The sequence below is a fragment of the Carassius gibelio genome, chromosome A2, assembly GCF_023724105.1.
Source record: "Carassius gibelio isolate Cgi1373 ecotype wild population from Czech Republic chromosome A2, carGib1.2-hapl.c, whole genome shotgun sequence".
Classification (NCBI taxonomy): Eukaryota; Metazoa; Chordata; class Actinopteri; order Cypriniformes; family Cyprinidae; genus Carassius; species Carassius gibelio.
Window position 1 is genome coordinate 21,625,347 of NC_068372.1, and position 19,795 is coordinate 21,645,141.

Here is a 19,795-nt window from a genome sequence, read left to right on the forward strand (position 1 = left end):
AACAAGTATTTTGGGTGACCTTTTTTATTGAATGCTAGAAATCAAGTTGTTGTTATTTTTATCTGAAAGAAGAACTTTTTTCAGTAAGCTAGGCCCTATGTGTTCAGTAAGCTTGTTTCATTAAAAAGTAAGCATGTGTTCAGTAAGCTTGTTTTCATGTGTTTTCAAGGCTTCAAGGTTTTCTTGAATGCTATCTCTATACAAGTGCAAAGTAATGCATTCTTAGTCAGTCTTTTATTTTGTAATTTTAAGAGCAATAAACATATATTGCAATGTTAAGGAATTCATGTTTTTTTTTCATTCAGATATGTAAATCAACATGTATAAATTGTTAGTAGTCAATTAATGGGGAGATAATCGAAAATGAAAAATTAATCGTTAGATTAATCGATGCATCGAAAAAAAATATCGTTAGATTAATCGTTTAAAAAATAATCGTTTATCCAAGCCCTACTGCTGGTCATTTTCTAAAGTTGTTTTGTTGGTTTCTTCTCCAAGAAAGAATGTGAAACATATGTATTGTTTATGTAATTTTCAATTCAACAATTCAAATGTTTGGGGTTGTTTAAAGTTTCTGTTTTTGAAAGAAGTTGTACTATAGGCTAGGCCTACTTGTTGGTGTATAAGCCTTATTAAAATAACATTTTTGTTTTTATTCAGCCCATGTTATGTTAATTTTGCCTATTTTTTGGCAGTTCAGTTCATAGTTAATATTCATTATTTTGTTGGTTGATTTTGGCCCTTTGTTTAGGTTGCCAATTTTATTCAGAGTTAAATCTGGGTCAGAAATCAAAACCAGCTGAAAAGCACTGTTCCTTCACTTTAATAGTGAGCCATTACAGACATTATCTCTAATGTGGGTGCCAGCAAATTCTGTCTGATATGACGGTCAGGTCTTACATTTGAATCTTGAAATTGCGTGTTTCATCGTGACTGTTGTTATGGAGTGTCTTGTTGATGTAGAGGTTTGGGTTGTGCGCTGTTTGCTCTGCAATTGACTGGTAAAAATCACAATCACACTTCACTGCTTAGCAATGCTGTACGAACTGCCAACAGAAAGCAGAGCACGAAAGTCCAACGAAAATCAGACTTCCCTTTGTGCGTTTTCATGTACTTTGCAGGTTTGCAGACCCTAAGGATATTGGGCAACTCTGGTAGCCCCGTTTGATTCGTTGATCGAGAATGGCTAAATGGGGTCAGGCGATGCAGGCTTCTCTGAGTCTGAATGACCGAAGTCTGCTGTGGGAAGCATCCAGAGTCTTACCATGCTAATGTACAGCAACAGTACCACAACTGAAAAAGCTATGCGGTTAGGCTACTTTATAAAAGATTTCAGATGCCTATCTCAGTCTGAGATAAGTCCCATTGATGTGACGCATCAATAAATAGACGTCTGCATCATTAAGACATTGAAGGTATGTGTACAGGGCGTGTTTGTTTGCCGTTCACTTTGCTTTCAACATTTATCTATTTGTGTACATCTTTTAAAATGCATTGTCAGTCTTGTTTGTGCATGTGTGCATCACCGTGAAATGTCTTTCCAAGTTTTGTGGGCTATCTCATCTATTTTGCACAAGACCTTTAGTCTTGTGTTTCCACTCAGTCTTTTACTCTTATCAGGGCTTTGCAATGAACGGCTTTAGAAAATGGTTCAGCTGGACTGGACGCATACAGTGAGGCAGGTGAAGTCGAGCTCTTTTTTTTTTTTGACATCCTTTTCCCATCTTAAAGAGTCCTTTGAGGCACAAACAATAGGACGGCAGTTATGCTCTAAAAGGGCTGCATCATTTGTCCTCTTAGCTCTCATATGTGAAGGGCTATTCCTCGTAAGATCGAAAGTGCTGCAGTGATGATGGGTTTATGCAGGACAACCAAGAAGTTCATTTTTTTTCCCATTGTTTTTTATTTTGGGGTGGGGGATTATCACTGAAAATAACATAACAATAATCTTATGTTTATCATGATCATCTTAATAAATTAACACCAGTTGTGAATTTTGACGCCTTAAGGTCATTGCGCACTGAGTCTGAAAATTTCATCTGAAATTTCTGCATGTTAAAAAATAAATGCGTCCTTGTGTTTTATCAATCATGTTTACACACTGCCTTCGAAATATTCATTTGTCATTAAAAATTTGTATCTTTTTTTTTTTCTTATCTGTAGCAAGCATCTTAAGTGTTTTGACCGTTCAGAGCCACCGTACAAGCAAACGTCAAAATCCAGCATGCGGATTGCCAAGTTCATCCATTTCATCTCGCAGCACAAAGCACCGAAAAAAATTGTTGCACGCTGAGTTCACAAAAATTGGGGGTCTTTTTAATATGTGGCTCTAGTATCGTTAGCAAAACATCAAACTGAGCCACAGACATCCTGAAGTAAACGTTTACGCATCAGAGACTGTGTGTAAGGTTTTTGTGTGTGACAGATTTTTTTGATTTCTAATACTTTCGAATAAAAAGAAAATTTAGGACTCCGTGTGCAGAGACCTTAAATGTCACGCGTAAAAAGCTAAACATACATCTAAAGAAACTACACCACAGTCATGTGACTTTAACGTCACCACCATTAAGCTTCCAACAACTCAAATAAAAATATTTTACTTTTACTAATAGTTTGCAAGAGTATGATTATAAACACAGGCTGAGAATGTAAAAGCAGACTAGTTGAATAGATGAGTTTACATTGGTAATGTCCCTGACACTTGTTAGTAACTGCCCTTTTCATGACAAGGAAAAGCTTTTAAAAAATTACAAGGTATTTTTCATTTTATGTCAGAATAAAATGAAAGAATTGATTGTTAACCACAGACCTTATTTAACCAAATCTCATTCAAAAAAAATTGTTGGAAGGATACCGGCGGCGAAACAGGATTGTTTACATGTGTTGTTAAGAGGAGGTTCTCACAATTCTGCACTGTTTTACCATGCCTGGAAGTAGTGTTGTCAAAAGACCCGGTACTTCGGTACCAAGTCGTTACTAAAAAAATTAAAATGTGACGGTACCAGGTTTCTTTAAGTACCTGTAGTACCGAGGTCCCGTTCAAACCCGGTTCTTGACGCATACAGCTCTATGATTACCGCGAAGCAGAAGACGCGGACAGAATCTCAAATCGCATGTTCTGCATGTCTCTGTGTGAATTAATGAATGGCAGAGACGTGCGGGTTTGTTTACTACATAGCAACCCTCTACATTGCGAGTACATCACTCGCATATGCGACTAAATCTTCCTTCTGGCGACTAAATGATGTCTAATATTAGCCAATGGCTAATAAATTCTCAGATTTTACTCGCCATTTTGTGAGTTGGAAGATAAGTATAAGTTTAGCTCAGATATATGTTCACTCGCCGGACACTCTCTGACTGAGCGCTTTAAAGTTTCACTCTCAGTCAGGTGATCTGTGTGATTCAGTTCATCTCAATGGATGCACAGCGCACCTGTGTTTACCACTAGTGTGAAGGCGCACAGATCGCTTTCGCTTTCTCTCACACACACGCAGAGACAGAGAGAGAGAGAATTTTGACGCACTACATTTAAACTATCCTTGGTTGTATTTTCCTGTCAAAATAGTGGCATATCGATGGAAATCTTCAGCTTTTAAGAATAGCTGGGTTTTCCTTTAACATTAGTGTGTTGAGTTAATGCGCAATCTCATTGGCTGGCGCTCACCTATTATCGTTCGTTTTGATTTCAGCAAATCAGTTTGAGCGAATGCACAATACCTGATTAATATTCATGAATCCAGCAGCTAATTAATCCTTAGTAATCTTTAGTGTGTTTTTATAGTTCTTCTTATTAGAATTCGTATCAGTATTATCTTATCAGTATTTTTTTTCTCACCAGTATTTTTTTTTTTACAGAATCACTGAATGACAAAAAAAAAAGCACCACCACCATTCCAGTTAAAATGTTCAGTTAAATTGACTAATATGCATTTAAACATGGTTATCAAGTTTACTTCTAATTACTAAAGTTCTAATTATATATCAGTCTGGCGAGTAAACTAAAATATTTAATGGCCAATGGCAATTCAATTGCAGAGGTGTCCGTAGAGAGCTGTGTCCGTAGAATGTGTTTAATTAATTAAATTAATTAAAAGACAAATAAAATTTGGGTGAAACTTGTTAACTGTTTTTCATAATTGTATTACTTGTAAAAAAAAAAACTTTAATCACAATTTTAAATAAGTATAAAGAATGGCATTGGTTTTATTTTTAGTGATAAAAAGTGTGTTTTTTATTTTTTATTAGCATATTGTGTTTTGCTTTGGTACCGAAATTGGTACCGAGAACCGTGGATTTTCACTGGTATCGGTACCGAATACTGAAATTTTGGTACCGTGACAACACTACCTGGAACTTACTGCTGCGTTAAAAACTACTGCAGTACCTCACACGATACATATGGAAAACATAAGAACAATGGAATACAGTTTTTTTTAGGTTACACCAAGCGCAAAACAGCGGTATTTGGAGAAGCTCTCAAGCGGCACAGAGACCTGGGCCATTTACCTCCATGCACACATATTGACATTGGGAATTATATTGTTTTTGGTTTAAGTTACTACACAATGCAGGAGTTTAAAAGCCACAAGTCTTTGGAAAGTTACGAGGCTTTCTGCTGTGGCTGGTTCCATCTACAGCAGGTGATGAAAACAGTGTTGTACTGGCCAAAGTAAGTTTATTCACATGCGTTTTAGTGTATTGTAATTACATTGCATATAGAATGCGCTTCTTGACCAAAATGACAAAGTAATTAACTGCGACTGTTTCGTAAACACTAGATTGTAACAAGATGTTCAATGTATACGAACGTTTCCAACATGTTTTGATGTAGGCTAAAGCTGTATATGTTTAGTTATAATTTGATTTTAACCCAGTGACACATACTGTACCAGGTTTTTTTTGTTGGGGACTGCAAAGTGGACAAACCAGTTCTGGGTTAGCTAGGGTAGTTAAATGTGTGATTGCGAGATGTAAATGTCCGGGTTAGATTAAAGCCATTAACAGCGTGAATGCAAAGTGACTTACATCGTAAACGATATAATTCTCAATGTCCATATGTGTGCACTGAGGTAAATTGTTCAGGTCTCTGTGCTGCTGCAGGGAGCTCGTATGGGTCGATATTTCGGATGCCTGAGAGCTTCTCCAAACACCGCTGTTTTGCGCTTGGTGTGAGCTTGTTCCTGTAAGGTCCCCTTTCTATTGCCTTATGTTTTTGCTTTGCTTTACTTCCTTTTCTTTCGCGTATTCGTAGATCCGTCTCGATCTGTTCCGCCGACAAAATAAATTCGCAAAAATGAAAGCGCTCTGAAATGTTTAGTCGCGCCTCTGTGAAGTTCTGAAGGCATTGCCCCTGGCAACCGATAGCGTATCCTGCCATCAGGGCCGACCGGCTCAGACCCCTCCCAGATCAACCCAAATCGGCACGTGACTCCTCACTCTCAATAGACAAAAACACTAAGATGTTTCAAAAACACCTCAATTTTGACGCACAGAAGAAATTCAGGCAAGTTTGGAGATACTCGATGAGGAGTAATTGATGACAGGTTTTGTTATTGGGTAAACTAAGCCTTTTACATGTCCTCTGCTCTGTAATCACATGAGGGTCATTTTTTATGATTTGCTTCATTTGTTTGGGGTTCCAGGTCGAAGCAGATATTTCTTAGATTCCTCACTTTTAACATTGTTTGAAAGCAACCTAATGTTCATGCTGTTGTAGATGCCTAACCTCCTGTGGGCCTGCTGTACGGAGGAGATGGAAAGAATTGTTTTCAGCCTCCACATTGGAGCGATGTCTGGTTAAGGCAGGAATTCCCCTACTTAAGAGCCAAAGCAAGAGCACTAACCTATGTGTGGGTTAAAAATACACTCTTCAGTGTTTCTAGGGGGTCTGTCCTGGCTGAGAGAAAAAATATGCATGATAGAATTCATCTGTGTGTTTACAATACTGTTGAGATTTTGTCAGGAGCTCAGGCTGGGCATTCCATCGGATATTCACAATGTAATTATGCAACAGTTTGAAGCATCATGGATTTCATTATTATTGTAAAGTGCTTTTTCATGCAGTTTTTTTTTTTTTTTGTAGTAGTAACTAAAATTACCTCTTAGATCATGCTTTTTTTGGAGAGAGGTGTGTGTGCATGCCCTGTCCCTCCTGGTTTCATCCTGCACTAAATAGTAGAGCTAAAAATCACTCCAAAGTGGAGGTAGGTGTAGAAGGGCGCCTTGTGTCATTACTTTCTGTGGTGTGTAGACAATGTGTCCTCCTTTGCTGCAGAGGTTGGGGGAATTTTGAATTCTTTTTTGAATATTTTTTTTAAGGTGATGGCTTATCACAGATTTTAAAGAGAGAGAGGAGAGGACAACAAGCTTTGAGTAATCTCAACAAATGTTAGTAGCCCTGCATTAGCACTTCTTTTAAGCAGTCATAATGGCCTACATGGCGAACCTTATGTGCTTTGTAGAATAATTACAGAAACACTGAAAGGAAACATGACCTTTGCTCTTTTTCAGATCAGATTGTGGCATTGATAATGAGGTTTATCTGAATCTCACGCTGGTAGTGGTGGAGAGGGATACTGGTCTTTAATGATTGCTTTCATGCGCTGCCTCCAGGCACAGAGCCTGTTTGATGGCTGTAACAGGGTGCTAATTGCTGCTGTCCATACTGGACTGTCGCAGAGCGTCAAAAGGCAGGAAATTGCTTCACCAATTTCAAAACATACCATAATAATAGAAGCTCATGGATGTCGGATGTAGTGTGAACGTTACTTTATCTGTTGTGTCCAAACTTTAAACTATACATGTGAGACGTGCTGAATGAAAGCACCTTCACTCTCTGACAGCAGATGGCACTCAGCTTTAGAAAATGCAGCCGTTACCCTGAAAACCCCATACCTAAAGCAGCTGCTAATTTCTAAAACATATTTAATTAGCAATTCAGATTTGTGGATTTGCTATGGTGTTCATCACAGCACCAAACACTTAAATATTTAGACTTAATAGGCTATTTCTTTTCAAACTTTTTTTTACATTTTAATCTGGACAACAACATGCTTTAGATATTGTTTTAATATGATATAATATGTGATTTAGTGTTTTGATTCTTTATTGTTCATTCACTCTTTACATTAAGGCTTCATTAGTTAACATTAATTAATTCATTAGTTAACATAAACTGCCAATGAAAAATTCTTCAGAAAATTCATTAATCTTAGGTATTCCGGTATTTAATAACACATTGTTAAAATTGCAACTGAAAGTTGCAGCTGTGTTATTTCAGGGTGTCCGCGCTGTAGTAAAAGGTAGTAAAAAGAATTTACTAAAATCAAGGCCCTTGAAATGTAGTAAAAGGTAACAAACGCAATTTGACTTGCTTGTAAATTTTTCATCCAATTTTTCAACACCACCTCAATATATAATGAGTTTCTATTTTATGCTTAATATCTGTGTCTCAATGTTTTAACTTCATCTAGCCTAGTTTAAAAATATATACTAGGCTATATATTCATCTAGCCTAGTTTAAAAATATGTACAAGACCCTGAGTGAGTCGAAGTTCATAGCAATGACGTAGAAGTAAACTGTGTAGAGTTCAACAAAATTTTCCGCCTTTTTGCCTCAGTTGATTCATGTGTTTTTAAGCCTTACCGCTTGTCGATTTAAACCATTAAAGCATCCAAACACAAGACTCGTAAAAGCTTAACAGATTAGTTGGTTACTTGCGCGCTGTGTTCGGTGTTATATATATATATATATATATATATATATATATATATATATATATATATATATATATATATATATATATAAACTGAGCCCTCTAGGAGATATATATATATATATATATATATATATATATATATATATATATATAGCCAAGTGGGCTCAGTTTCTTAACATATACATTTATCGGAAGCTTTTATCCAAAGCGACTTCCAGCGAAATGTACTGCCCAAACTCAAAATCTGTCATATGACAGAGTCCTGCTGACCCACTGCATGTTTCTTTTTAACGTCACCAAAGGACATACAGTTTTTACAGTGGCTTTCTTATTTAAATGTATGAGAATGAAAACATGATAATGTTTCTGATTCACTTTAAAAACCTTGTCGCTTTGAAAACCATTTTGGTGATCAGCATTGAAAGGATCTGACTCGAAAGGAATTTTCTTCTTTAACTTTCTCATTGGTTCATTGGTTGCTCTTGAGTTCATTTGGCTTTTGCACAGATGTGGGTTTACTGATGTTGCACCGACATGCTATTGACCGCAAATGTTAAAAAAGGATATGATTATCAAACAATTCTTGTAATCAAGATCAAACTGACATCCATTGTAACCGTGTCTCCTTTTGTACAATAGTTTTGATCTTCATATATCACGGCTGTGATTCATCATGAACATATACAAGATTGTTGAGCTGTGGTGTCAGGACTGTTTCCCATTGACCACGTCCCATTCGTCCTGGTGCTTAAACCTCTGTCCTACAAAACTAAAAAGACAACAATTAAATGAGCAATAGCACAAACAAAAACCATAACAAGTTACAAATTAAATTAACAGTACTTTAAGTTTTTTAGGTATAGGTCTAACAGTAATAGGCCTATTTCAGTACAGAATTACTACAGAAACTGAATAATCTATTCAGCTGTAAAATAACACCGAATAGTTTTCACTGTATAAATAAACTGTAATGATACAGACAACAGCAGGTTTATTTAGATTGAGAGCAGTGATAAAAATCTCTATGCTGTTATACTCCATATCACTTCTAATATTATACCAGTCAGAACTACCGGTAACTGTTTTGTTATCCAGAATATGAAACTTCCATATTTGTTCTGTTTTTCCCCTCTATTGCATAACATTTTGCAGGGAAATCCCTTGAGGTTACACTTCAGTTTCTCTCTAATTCAATGGAACATTTCTATTTTTTTCGCATTTTACATTTGCTATTATTTTTAAAGTGCTTATTTTTATCACTAACATGAATTTATACTTGGAGCTCTACAGAAGCCGAATGAGGTACATTTCCTGCACTTGACACTGACGTACCAGATTCTCTGAAGTCAGGGCATTTTTTTTCTTCTTCTGATTTTACTTTCATGAAACGGTCTGTGTTGTGCTAACCACAGAGTGGGGCCACTAAATGGGCAGCACATGCTCTGATTGGATAGTGAGGCAAAGTGTTTCTACGCACACATATATCTGACACTTATTTCCTCCCAGAAAGCCAAGCAGCAACCAGGAAGTGGCGGCTCACCAGTGGATGTCTTGCTCGCTCACTGAGAGACATTTGCTCGGCATGTTTCTACACGGAGATCTCAGGGATGGTGGTATCCGCTATGTCAGGCATCAAATTTAGAATATTATGTATGGATAACTCTGTTAGATTGAGCCTAGCTCATCGAGATGAGACTTTGATGCAATTGGTTGCATTTTAAACGGACTAAATTTGATTTTTGGCTTCCTGCTTCTGGATATTGTTAAGCTTTTTAGCTTTTCTCCCCTCATCAACCATGAGTTTACCATGGAAGGCCGCACCGGAGGAGCAAACAGGGTCAAACAGGAATCCATCACGCTGTTCGTCTGGCAGGGAGAGCACTCGTCCCTGGCGTCTCCTCAGCAGGCCTTGGCTAAAGCACCGTTCAGTTTCAGTTCCCGAGGAGCCATTGGACACGCATGACAGAAGGAACCTGGCTGGATGGAACATGCACACACAGAGCTTGACATGGTCCAGGAGCAGCAGCAGTGCACATCCTTCCAATCCTCCTATCTCCAGGGTCCACAGTCTCCCGGACCCTCAGAGGGTCACCAGCCGCGGTGTCCTCCTGGAGCATGCTAATCTTCAGAGGGACTGGTTATCTCGTAGCTCAGCCCCTTTTTTAAGATCTACGTCTGAACCGGGGAGTGAAATGCGTAACGAGACTCCACCGCTTAGACGGGGACTGAGCTCTCAAACGTTTTCAGGGATTCTGCTGTCCATGTCAAGACGAATTGGCCAAATTTTAAATACCTCTCCTGAGCTGGCTGTTGGAGATCTTTCAGAAGACGGTAGGAAGCTTGATTTATGGTGCTCTCTCATTTGATGGTTTAGGCTATCTGAAGTGGATGGATAACAAAAATGTCTCCTTTTATGTTCCTTAGAAGAAAGTAAGTCATAGAAGTTTGGAGTGACATGAGAGGTAGGGCTAAATTTAGACTGAACTGTGGCACAGACGTTTTTCTGAAAAGTGCTTCTTTAGACAGGTAGTTTAATGCTGCTCAGAGATTTGTCTTAAATGCAGTTACAACTGTTTAATTTGATTCCTAGGTGCTGATGTGGGTCTGAGCAGGCTTCATTTAGTCTGGTTTTGATGCAGCATTGCTGCTTTACAATGAATTTTGAGAAGGCACAGAGCACCTGTGTAAAAGTGCCTTAGGGTGAGTAAATGATAGAATTTTGGTTATCCCTTTATGGGCCGCCTCCACACTAATTTGTTTAAAATTTGGTTCAGTTGTTGGGTAGGTTAAGCACTGACTTTGTCAGATTGACCTGCCATCCCATGTACTATAATAATATAATATATATCATAAAGCATTTTTTTTTGATTAGGAGAAAAATTAGTGAGTGCACCTTGAAAAAGAACAAACTGCAAGTATTGTTATTTCCAACCTCTCCATTGACTCCATTAGCATTTGCAGGTAAAATGGAAATTCATTGAACACTGTGTCTCACTATCCGAGTAAACACCTTTTCCTCTTTTAGATTCACTTCCCCCTTTCCAACCTGACACTGAACACTTCCCATGACCATTTTCAAAAATGCTAATTAGCTAGCATGGAAAGGCATATGCATATATTTGATAGAGCGGTAAACTGAGAAAAAGTGTTCCCTTTGGGCTTGCAGCTTCTCACTTGCTTTAATAAAGCAATTATTGCTTTCGGCTCCTCTGGGTTCAACACTGTGATCCCTGGGTTAGCTTGGAGGTTGTGTCAACAAACCTTGGGGTGACAGCAGGGTTTTGACCCCCTCCTAAGTCCAACTTTTTTCCTCCATTCCTTTAGAAATGTAGCAGGCAGCTAACTCACCTCTTTTTGTATGCTAATACATGTTCCTGGCAGGGTACAAAGACCGTGGGCTCGTCACCTTTTAGCCTTATTACCCTTTGAAAAGCTGGGGCAAAGGTGGTGTACAGAAGTCATGAGAAAGCACCCCGTGGAATGGATTTTTTAAAGGAGAGAAAGGCAGAACTGTACCTTCAATATAGCTGATTTCTGTGTTAAATCAGAATGTAAAAAGTACTATTTAGATCTTTCCGACACATTAGTAAGCACAGTTTCCTCATTTAGGTCATCTCGTCATGGGCTGGTTGCTCCAGGAATGCCCCAGCCTGACAGAAACACAGTGGGTGGGGAGAACAGTGAGCCTTAGACCTGCAGCTGAAAATGGGGCGCTGCTGAATTTGCAGTCCCAGTGTCATGCCAGAGATAACTTTGTTCTGTCCTGCAGATATTCCCTCAAGAGTTGGCACAAAAACCTTTGCCATTCCTGCTTAACAGCAAGAGTGAGCAGGAACAGTAAAGACATTTAATCCATTAGAAAGGAAATGTTGCCAGTGAAGAATCAATTGGCTTGAAAATAAACAGAGACTGGCAATATATATTTGTCACCTTTTTTTTTTTTTCTCCTGAACAAGTCTCCTGAACAATGCCAGAATCATACTACTACTAATAATGGCCTTGATGATGACGATATTTGTTGTTGTTGTTAAGCTTTCTTAATGCATATGTATTTACTTTTGTCAAATTAAATGTTGTTAAAACCATATGGATTTAGGTTTGGAGCACACATGCAGGAGGTGAGTTTATGCAGAGTGGGGGATATAAGGAAATACATGCAAATGTTTCAGGCATGCTGACGGCAGCCTATTTAAATATGAAACTATGTCTCTCAGGGGAGGATTGTAGTACTTGTGACTTCAACAAAAGAGCATCCGCTCGGTGCCCTGTATATTGCACGGTCCCATCTGTAACAATGGAGGAAAGGAATACAAGCATTGTGAATTATTTAACATGGTCAGGTGTCGGACTGTGAGAAATGCATGACCTCCTCATGCGACAATAATGTTTGACGAGTAAAAAATCACGTAGCTGGGACAAATGTGCTAATTGCACAGAAATTTAAAGAAGTGAAATTGATTTGCCTCCCCACTGTTTTTTTGTTTTTTTAAAACATTGCAATAATTGCAGAGTCAGTCCTCATAAATGTCAAATTAAACATTGACTGAATTACACAATCATGCAAGTGATTCCAATACAAATGAATGCAAACGTTATTACATTCAGTTTATTGGGTCTAGTGTCCTGCCAGTGGCTGTAACTAACCTCTTTACAGTATGCATGTGTTTAGAGGGGCTCAGCTGGACGGAGGGCATGTTTTGAGGGCATAGTATCTCCAGCTTTTTTTAAAAGGAAGATGTTTGAGCATGCAGATTAAAGGGCAAAGGGACGATGGTGTGTCGTCTCGGAGCTGCTTGGCTAGAGTGGCACAATATTAAAAGGCTTGTGATGCTGATGTTGTGAATAATGAATGACACGAAGCACTCTCCTGTCACTGCGATGGCACAAATCCAAGTCATTTCTTCTGTTCACAAGCATTTTGTGCAATTTTACTTTAGGGAAATTACCCTAAAGTGCACCTTTTATATTTCTAAACAAAATTAATGCTCATTTAAAGAGAAGGTGAATCCATTTAACAGCAGCTGTTTTTAGGTGAGTTTGACTCTCGTATGGCTTAGATTTCTAATCATATCTAATCATATGCTTACATTTTTGGTAAATTTTAATAAAGTAAATTTAAGGTGAGTGGTCAGTGTAAAGTATCTTTCTAAAGTATTTTTCTATCACGTTTTAAATGTAACGTATTAAAAGATTGACATTTATGAAATATTTCACCCAAAAATGAACATTTGCTGAAAATCTATTCACTCTCAGGTCAGCCAAGATGTAAATGAGTTTGCTTCTTGAACAAATTTGGATACATTTAGCATTAGCTACATAATGTATCCATTGCTGTAATTGGGTGGCATCAAAACAAGTCCAAACAACTGATAAATTATTATTGTGATTATTGTACTGTACTTATTTACACATTTATTGTGATGATTTTTATCAGCTGTTTCAACTCTGATAACAAGAGGATTTATAGCAAAGGATGGATGTAATGCCAAGTATGAAGAACACTTCTTAAACCTAAAATGATTTTTGTAAATCCAGGTGTCAAATGCTGTGTTGCCACCTGACTAGTGACTGTTATTTGTGTGAAGACTTTCTGACTGCATATAAGAGGAAGGCTATTTTAGAAAGGAAGATTTATATTGAAAAATGGAATTAGGGAGTAACAGTGAATTCTAAATAAAATATTGCTTTTATGTGAATAATATGTATCACATACCAATCAATAAAAAAGTAACTGTCTGATTATGAGTATTTTAAAATGTAACTTATTCTAATTACATGTACGTAATTTTTGGAATCTGCCGATGTTTCATGCATCCCTGCTTTTAAAGGCTGACACTGAGCAGTGTCTAAGTCCTAAAATGTTTATATTTCTCTGTGGTGGTGTGTCTGGCCTTGTATGTTCTGAGTAGGGCTATAGCTATCGAATATTTTAGTAATCGAGTATTCTACCAAAAATTCCATCGATTAATCGAGTAATCGGATAAAATATGTTTTTGCTTAATTAAAGTGCAATATTAATTAAGCAAGAGAAAATAAGACTCATGGGTCTCTTAAAATGAACTAAGTTTCCTTTTTTAGAAAAATTTATTTAATATTTTAAATTTTTAAATGCATAGAATGCAATGCATACATCAAAAATAAACATTTAATTATTACCCATTGTTTGTCTGTCTGTACTTGTACTTTGTGCAATGACAATAAAGTTGACAGATGTATTGCATTTAAGTGCAATTCAGTTGGGGTTTTAAATAAAGTGTAAGGTCCAGACACTCGGCCCAAGGAAGGTATCCGGTGCTGGATGAAGGTTTCCTGCGTGTTCTGTCTTTCAGCGCATAGAGTTATTCATTTTAGGTTAAGCTCAAATCTGACTCCATTTTATTATTTAATCTGACTCCATTTTCTTATGACCTCGAATTTAGGTTGAAATGCAAATTGGTTGTATGCCTTTTTAATTAATATTCTTCTGACATTTGATTATTCTAGTTAACTCTATTTTTATATTAACTCATTCATTCGGGTGCTCATGTTGCTAACAAGGATACAACGTAATCTACTAGTCAATAATTACAGAGTAAGACAGAATAGAATCAAAATGTAACAATTTATTTACAGTCAGGTAGATATGTATTTTGCCAATTACATATCCAATTGAAACACATCAAATCATATCAATACAAAACATCAAATTCTCAAAGATGAATCTAAAAGTAAAATATGCATACCTGACCTTAGAAAATACATAGTATGAAGTGAAGAGACACACAACACACTACGGGCTTTCTGGCTACAGAAATCGCCCTGATCCTTTTGCTGCAATCCTTTAAATACCTCAGACCAAGACAAACATCCCCCGAGATGAAGACAGAAACTAACAATTGGAATTTGCATTACCTCAGGTCCCAAGCCTGGGTGGTTTTACAACTCAATGGGAACAGGGGGTAATTTACATGGAGAACCCTAGGAAAGGACACTCCCATTACAGTAATCAAGATATCTCTTGACTCTTCAGATCTGTATTATCTTCTAATCTACTTTTGTGAGAGTGAGACCATTGTACCAGTTGCACTGAGACATTTCCAATGATACTAGACATGAGTGTTAGTTCACTTGCATTGACATTTTCATGTAATCATTTTGAGCAGACTGAGTAGAAGGAAGAATGGGTGAAGGGATTTAAAATGAAACAAATGGCCAGAAGGGAAGGAGGTCTCCTGCTCCTCCACTCTGTGGGGTGTCTTGAAGATGCCTGTGTATGTTTGTATTGTCTGTTTCTCAGGACATCAAAGTATCTCAGGTTCTTTCGTCCTTACAGTTCCTCCGTTTGACCCCCAATGGGTCACATTCAGATGAATCCAATGGGGTCACCGTTAGATGATTGTTTATCTTCGAGATGTTATCTCAAAATTGTCTTTGTGATGTAAGCAGCTTTAGAAACCTTCTGAGGGCTGTATTCATCTGCAGAACAGTCTGTCTCAGCATGTGTGTGTCGCTTGAGTTTGGCAGGTGGATGAATATCTCCAGGGTTTCTACCTGTGGTTGAGCTCAGCATGTGAGCACAGTTCAGTGGGTCAATCTGAGCCTTTACGACTTGTTCAGTTAACGTGTCCTTCCTTTGTGGAGAAACCTCTGCTCCTTATGGCACCTTCTCTAAGACGGTAGTCTGACCCATCTTCGTGAATCCTCTCTCCTCCAGCGGTGAGCTTCAGTAGATGAAGGTGTCCTCCTTGCTTACACACCGATTTGTGTGGGACACCTGAAAAGCATCTTAGTGGCCATTCAATGACTGAATTCGGATCAGCTTAATGTCATCACCCATGGAGTAAGATAAAAAGGTCATAAATTAACATAAGAGCAATAAAACAAAAAAGAAACCTGATGAATTCATGTCAGCCAGTGCAAGGGGTACATCTGATGTTAAAAATGGTCCCATGTAAACATAAATTTTGGTATGAATGACTCAAAGGAAATGCAGCAAGAGGTCAGTAACTTGAGCATAAATTTAGAGGTATGCAATCAATAAACAAGTCATATAATGACAATAGGAACATTCAATCATAATTATGAAGGTATATACAATAATCACACTGTTAATTCAGGAATCTTCTATTGCAAGCCACTTAAGATGATCTAAGGTTTTTAAGAAGTGACTTAGAACATGATTAAAACATTTTTCTACAATGTAAATCCTAAATTCCTTGTAACAGGTGTGTGTGTTTGTGTGTGTGTGTGTGCGTGTGCGTGTGTGTGTGTGTGTGTGTGTGTGTGTGTGTGTGTGTGTGTGTGTGTGTGTGTGAGAGAATGGGTATCTGATGTAAAGATATAAAGGCTAAGTCACAGTTGATGGTTAGGTAAAATGTTTAATTTTATAATTGATTGATAGAGATGAAGTGCAGGCACTTCATATTTGATCATTTTAATAATGTTTATTGTCATTAGTGATGTGTTGGGAAACCAGGGGCCCTCTGGCTTGTCAACCACCCCAATAACAATCTGAAAGATTCAAAATTTTAAATTGTAAAGGCTTGTCTGCCTCTGTGTTAAAAAATTTGCACCATCGATCTGTGACTTGTCGTACAAATGTGTTACAGTGTTGTTCCACTAGTTTTTTAGACAGTTGCAGATAGTAGATATTTTATATCTTTTGGGAATGTAATTAATTCTATTGTCCTGTGTGTGTGAGGCTATCTGGTTCTGTCAGTGTGATGATGGACAATAGATCTTTAGTGGAGTACCACGTTTGTGATCTAAGCCATCATTGTCTACTGATTGTAGTGTACAGACTGGATAGTCTAGGTGAGGTGATGATGCAATGGGTGAGATGTGTGTTCTATGGTCATGTCTGGGAGATGAATGGAGTCTTATCTATAGCAATCTGTGTTGCAAAAATTTAGTTCCGGTTCTAATCCGGGAGGCCATGTAGATATTTGTGTGGTGATGTTCTCCTGTGAGGTGTGAATGGCCCCTTCAAGTGTCTTCACATTCATCTCCCGCATTTCAGGTTATGTAACAATTCTGTTGTCCTGGCTTGGTGCAGAGGGGATAAGACACCCTCCTGGTATCTGTCCTCCAAAGAATTGCAGTGGTCAACCTGAGACAGAAACAGATACAAAGATAACCACAGTTAATTTTGAACTTTTCATCAGTTTAGTGTTCTGGCATGTGGAATTATTTTAACTACATTCATCCTCATGTACTGCAGTTTTAATCCAGATGTCACAAACGGAGTTCGGTTGGTCAGATCTGAATTACTGCTCCTGTTTCAGTGCAGTCTGAGTGTGTAACACCTGATGCTGCTCTTGCAGTAGAGCCCTCACAGTCTACTGTGTCATGAGCATTAGAGACCCCAGTTCTACTGGGGACATTTTCTAGATTAATTGGTGTTTTTATCACCCATGTCGTCATGAATTCCAATGGACCAATGTCCATGGCTTTAGTTGCTGTTGCTCTCATTACAGTCAGATCTGTGGGCAGAAATGTGTTCACTTGTTTCTGTGTTGTCGGTTTGACAATTGTTGTTTTATGGTGTTGTTCACACATGCAGATCTCTGTGGCACATAAAAACTTCTTGTATTTTACACCCCCCTCTCATTATTTTTAAAGTCAATTTAAAAGATTAAAAGATCAAATGGTGTTTTGTGGCTGTATACGACTGTGGCTTTGTGTAAATGCTGTCATGCTCCAAACAAAGGAAAGGAAGTTTTACAATTGTTATGTAAATTTGGTCCTGTTGCTGTAACAGGTAATAGCCTCTAAGAGCAAGTGTGAGGTGAGATCTGGCTCAAAATACTTCCATAAAATGTTTTTATTATTACAAGATTAGTTGCAAAATCAGAGTTTCCATTTCCAAATAATGTTAGCCATTCTCTGTGATCAGATCAAATTTTTAGTTGGTGCTCCTCAGTGAACAATGAATTGGTTTGCTATCGCTTGTGCCACACTATTGAAATGAAATCACACTTCCTCCCTTTTGGCACTGTGAAGCAAATCAATCTGCCACATGGTTTAAGTTCTCACATGTGAGGAGAGCATTTTCATTGAGACATTTATGAAATCACACTGTGGCCACATGGCTATTCTATGCTCCTCTACATGGTTTAACTGCAGCTATACAGAAAATAGCAGAGTGTACCACTCAGGAGACAAACAAATTCAACACAGACACACATGCAACTTGAAATTGCGATGCAATTCCAGTATTAAAGTTATTCCAATTTTACACAAGACACATGGTCTAGAATGCATGTAGCATCTACAACCTTAAACCTAAGTGTTTACACACTTACAGTAAAGCAGTCATGTGTTTTTTAAAGAATAAGCTAAACTAAGCTATGTGTACATTTAGTAGCACAAACAACTATAATGTGTTTTCTATGCTCACAATGTTCAGCACAATTATAAATTTGAAAATGCAAGCAGGATTATTGAAATTTGGATGTTTCCATATTAAACTCATTGCTATTAAACTGCTAACCCACTAGTAAGTGAAGTCAGTAGCTGAAGGCCTTGCATTAACAATGCAGTCAACTCACTAAGAGTGTTACCAGAGATAGACTTGTTACATGTCAACCCCTGATCTTTTCCTTTAGAAAGTGATATCCTACGTTTCTGAAAATAAGGTGGAGGTCTACCCCTTCCCAGTGACCAGCATTTTTCCTCTGTATGGCCTATTTTCTGACAGGAAGAACAAAACCTGCTATCTTTGCCACAGGTTTGTTTGCTGTGTTCTCCTGAAGTTTGAGGATTTTTATGAATCTCTAATGCTTTTTTTACACCTTGCGCACTGGTCCACGACTCTGCGCTATTATGGTGCTGCATCTCCTTAAGAACTGAAATCGGCACACTATCTTGAGCAGTGGCACAGGCTTCCTCTGAACTAAAAGTTCTAGATTCATCACAGCAAGTCACCTCCTCCAAGAAGTGGACATGCTTTTCAGCCCCATTGCTTTTAGAATAATTCCCTTCTGTCATCCACTGTGCAGATGCAATGGTTTGGGGCTTTGATTTCCATCTGTTTTCTATCCTTGAACCCCAATCTACAATCGCTCTGAATGTGTTTTCGGCTGAATCTGCTCCGTTTAACAAAGCATTTTGGACTGGAGTGCCAGCATTGTTCTTTATGAGTTGTAACAATGGTTCGTGATCACGGCTTGCATTTTCTAGACCGGAATATTCTTTGTATGTCGTCCACAGACGTTCGGCGAATGTTTCAAACGGTTCATTGCTTTCCTGCTTAATTTGTAGTATCCTGCTCCAATCTGCGCTTGTTGGACCCCTTATATCTAGCAATGCCTGTTTTAATCGTTCAAAGATACTTTCATCAGTTTCGTTATTGTTTTGCTTGATTATGTCTCCAGATTTCATTCGAGGGGTTAATTTAGATCGGAGTTCTTCAGGAATGGTTAAGAGTGCGATTTGCCATACATCTCTAGTTTCCAATTTATACACTGTGGCTTGTAGCATCAGTGTTTCCCAATAGGGTTGGAATGGCCCTCTTCTGGGCATCATTCCCACGATCTGTTTGTGTGTTGTACACTCTTCGCATGTTAATGGGCGGCTAATCGTGGTTATTTCATCGTTTGTATTTGTTATGGTTTTGAGTACAGCAATTTTAACTGATTTGGAGGGTTTTTCGCTGGATTTTGCTCTGGTTTTAATTGGACTTCGCTGATTTTGTTCTCCGTGTCTCTGAACGGGATCTCGGTTTCTCTGAGAATCTAATGCGGCAACATCATCATCGTCACTATCGCTGTTTCTATCATAATCAAAGGTTTCATGCAGTGCCGCTTGCTTAACTGCAGCCACTGGGAAGCCTGCATTATCACAGCAGTCTTCAAGAGCTGATATGTAATTGTTGCCGTTTTGGAGTTTGTTTTGGAGTTCTTCAATTTTTCTAGACATCATTTCACTCTGTCTTGCCCAACCTTGTCTTTCGAAAGTAAATGCCTCGACCTGTGCTCTTAACTTTTGCAATTCTTCAGAGCGCGCCTTTTCAATTTCTTTTATGCTTGTTATCGCGCGTTCGTTTTCAGCTATTGACTCTAGGTCATTTTTGCGAAGAAGATAGACGATGGCAG

The 19,795-nt window shown here is 38.1% G+C and overlaps 1 protein-coding gene across 3 annotated transcripts in view; it reads left to right on the forward strand.

Moving 5' to 3' along the window:
* The window catches only part of LOC128030986 (ras GTPase-activating protein nGAP), a 99,976-nt gene that overhangs the window by 17,792 nt on the left and 62,389 nt on the right, over nt 1-19,795 (forward strand). The window contains exon 1 of one of the 3 annotated variants that reach the window (XM_052619129.1): nt 9,228-10,052. The exons of 1 other annotated variant lie outside the window; for it this stretch is intronic. In XM_052619129.1, coding sequence (XP_052475089.1) covers nt 9,518-10,052 — 535 coding nt within the window. In that variant the 5' untranslated portion in view covers nt 9,228-9,517. Of the gene's footprint in view, nt 1-9,227; nt 10,053-19,795 lie in introns of those variants that run through there. One more of the 3 variants, XM_052619120.1, reaches the window with a different exon arrangement.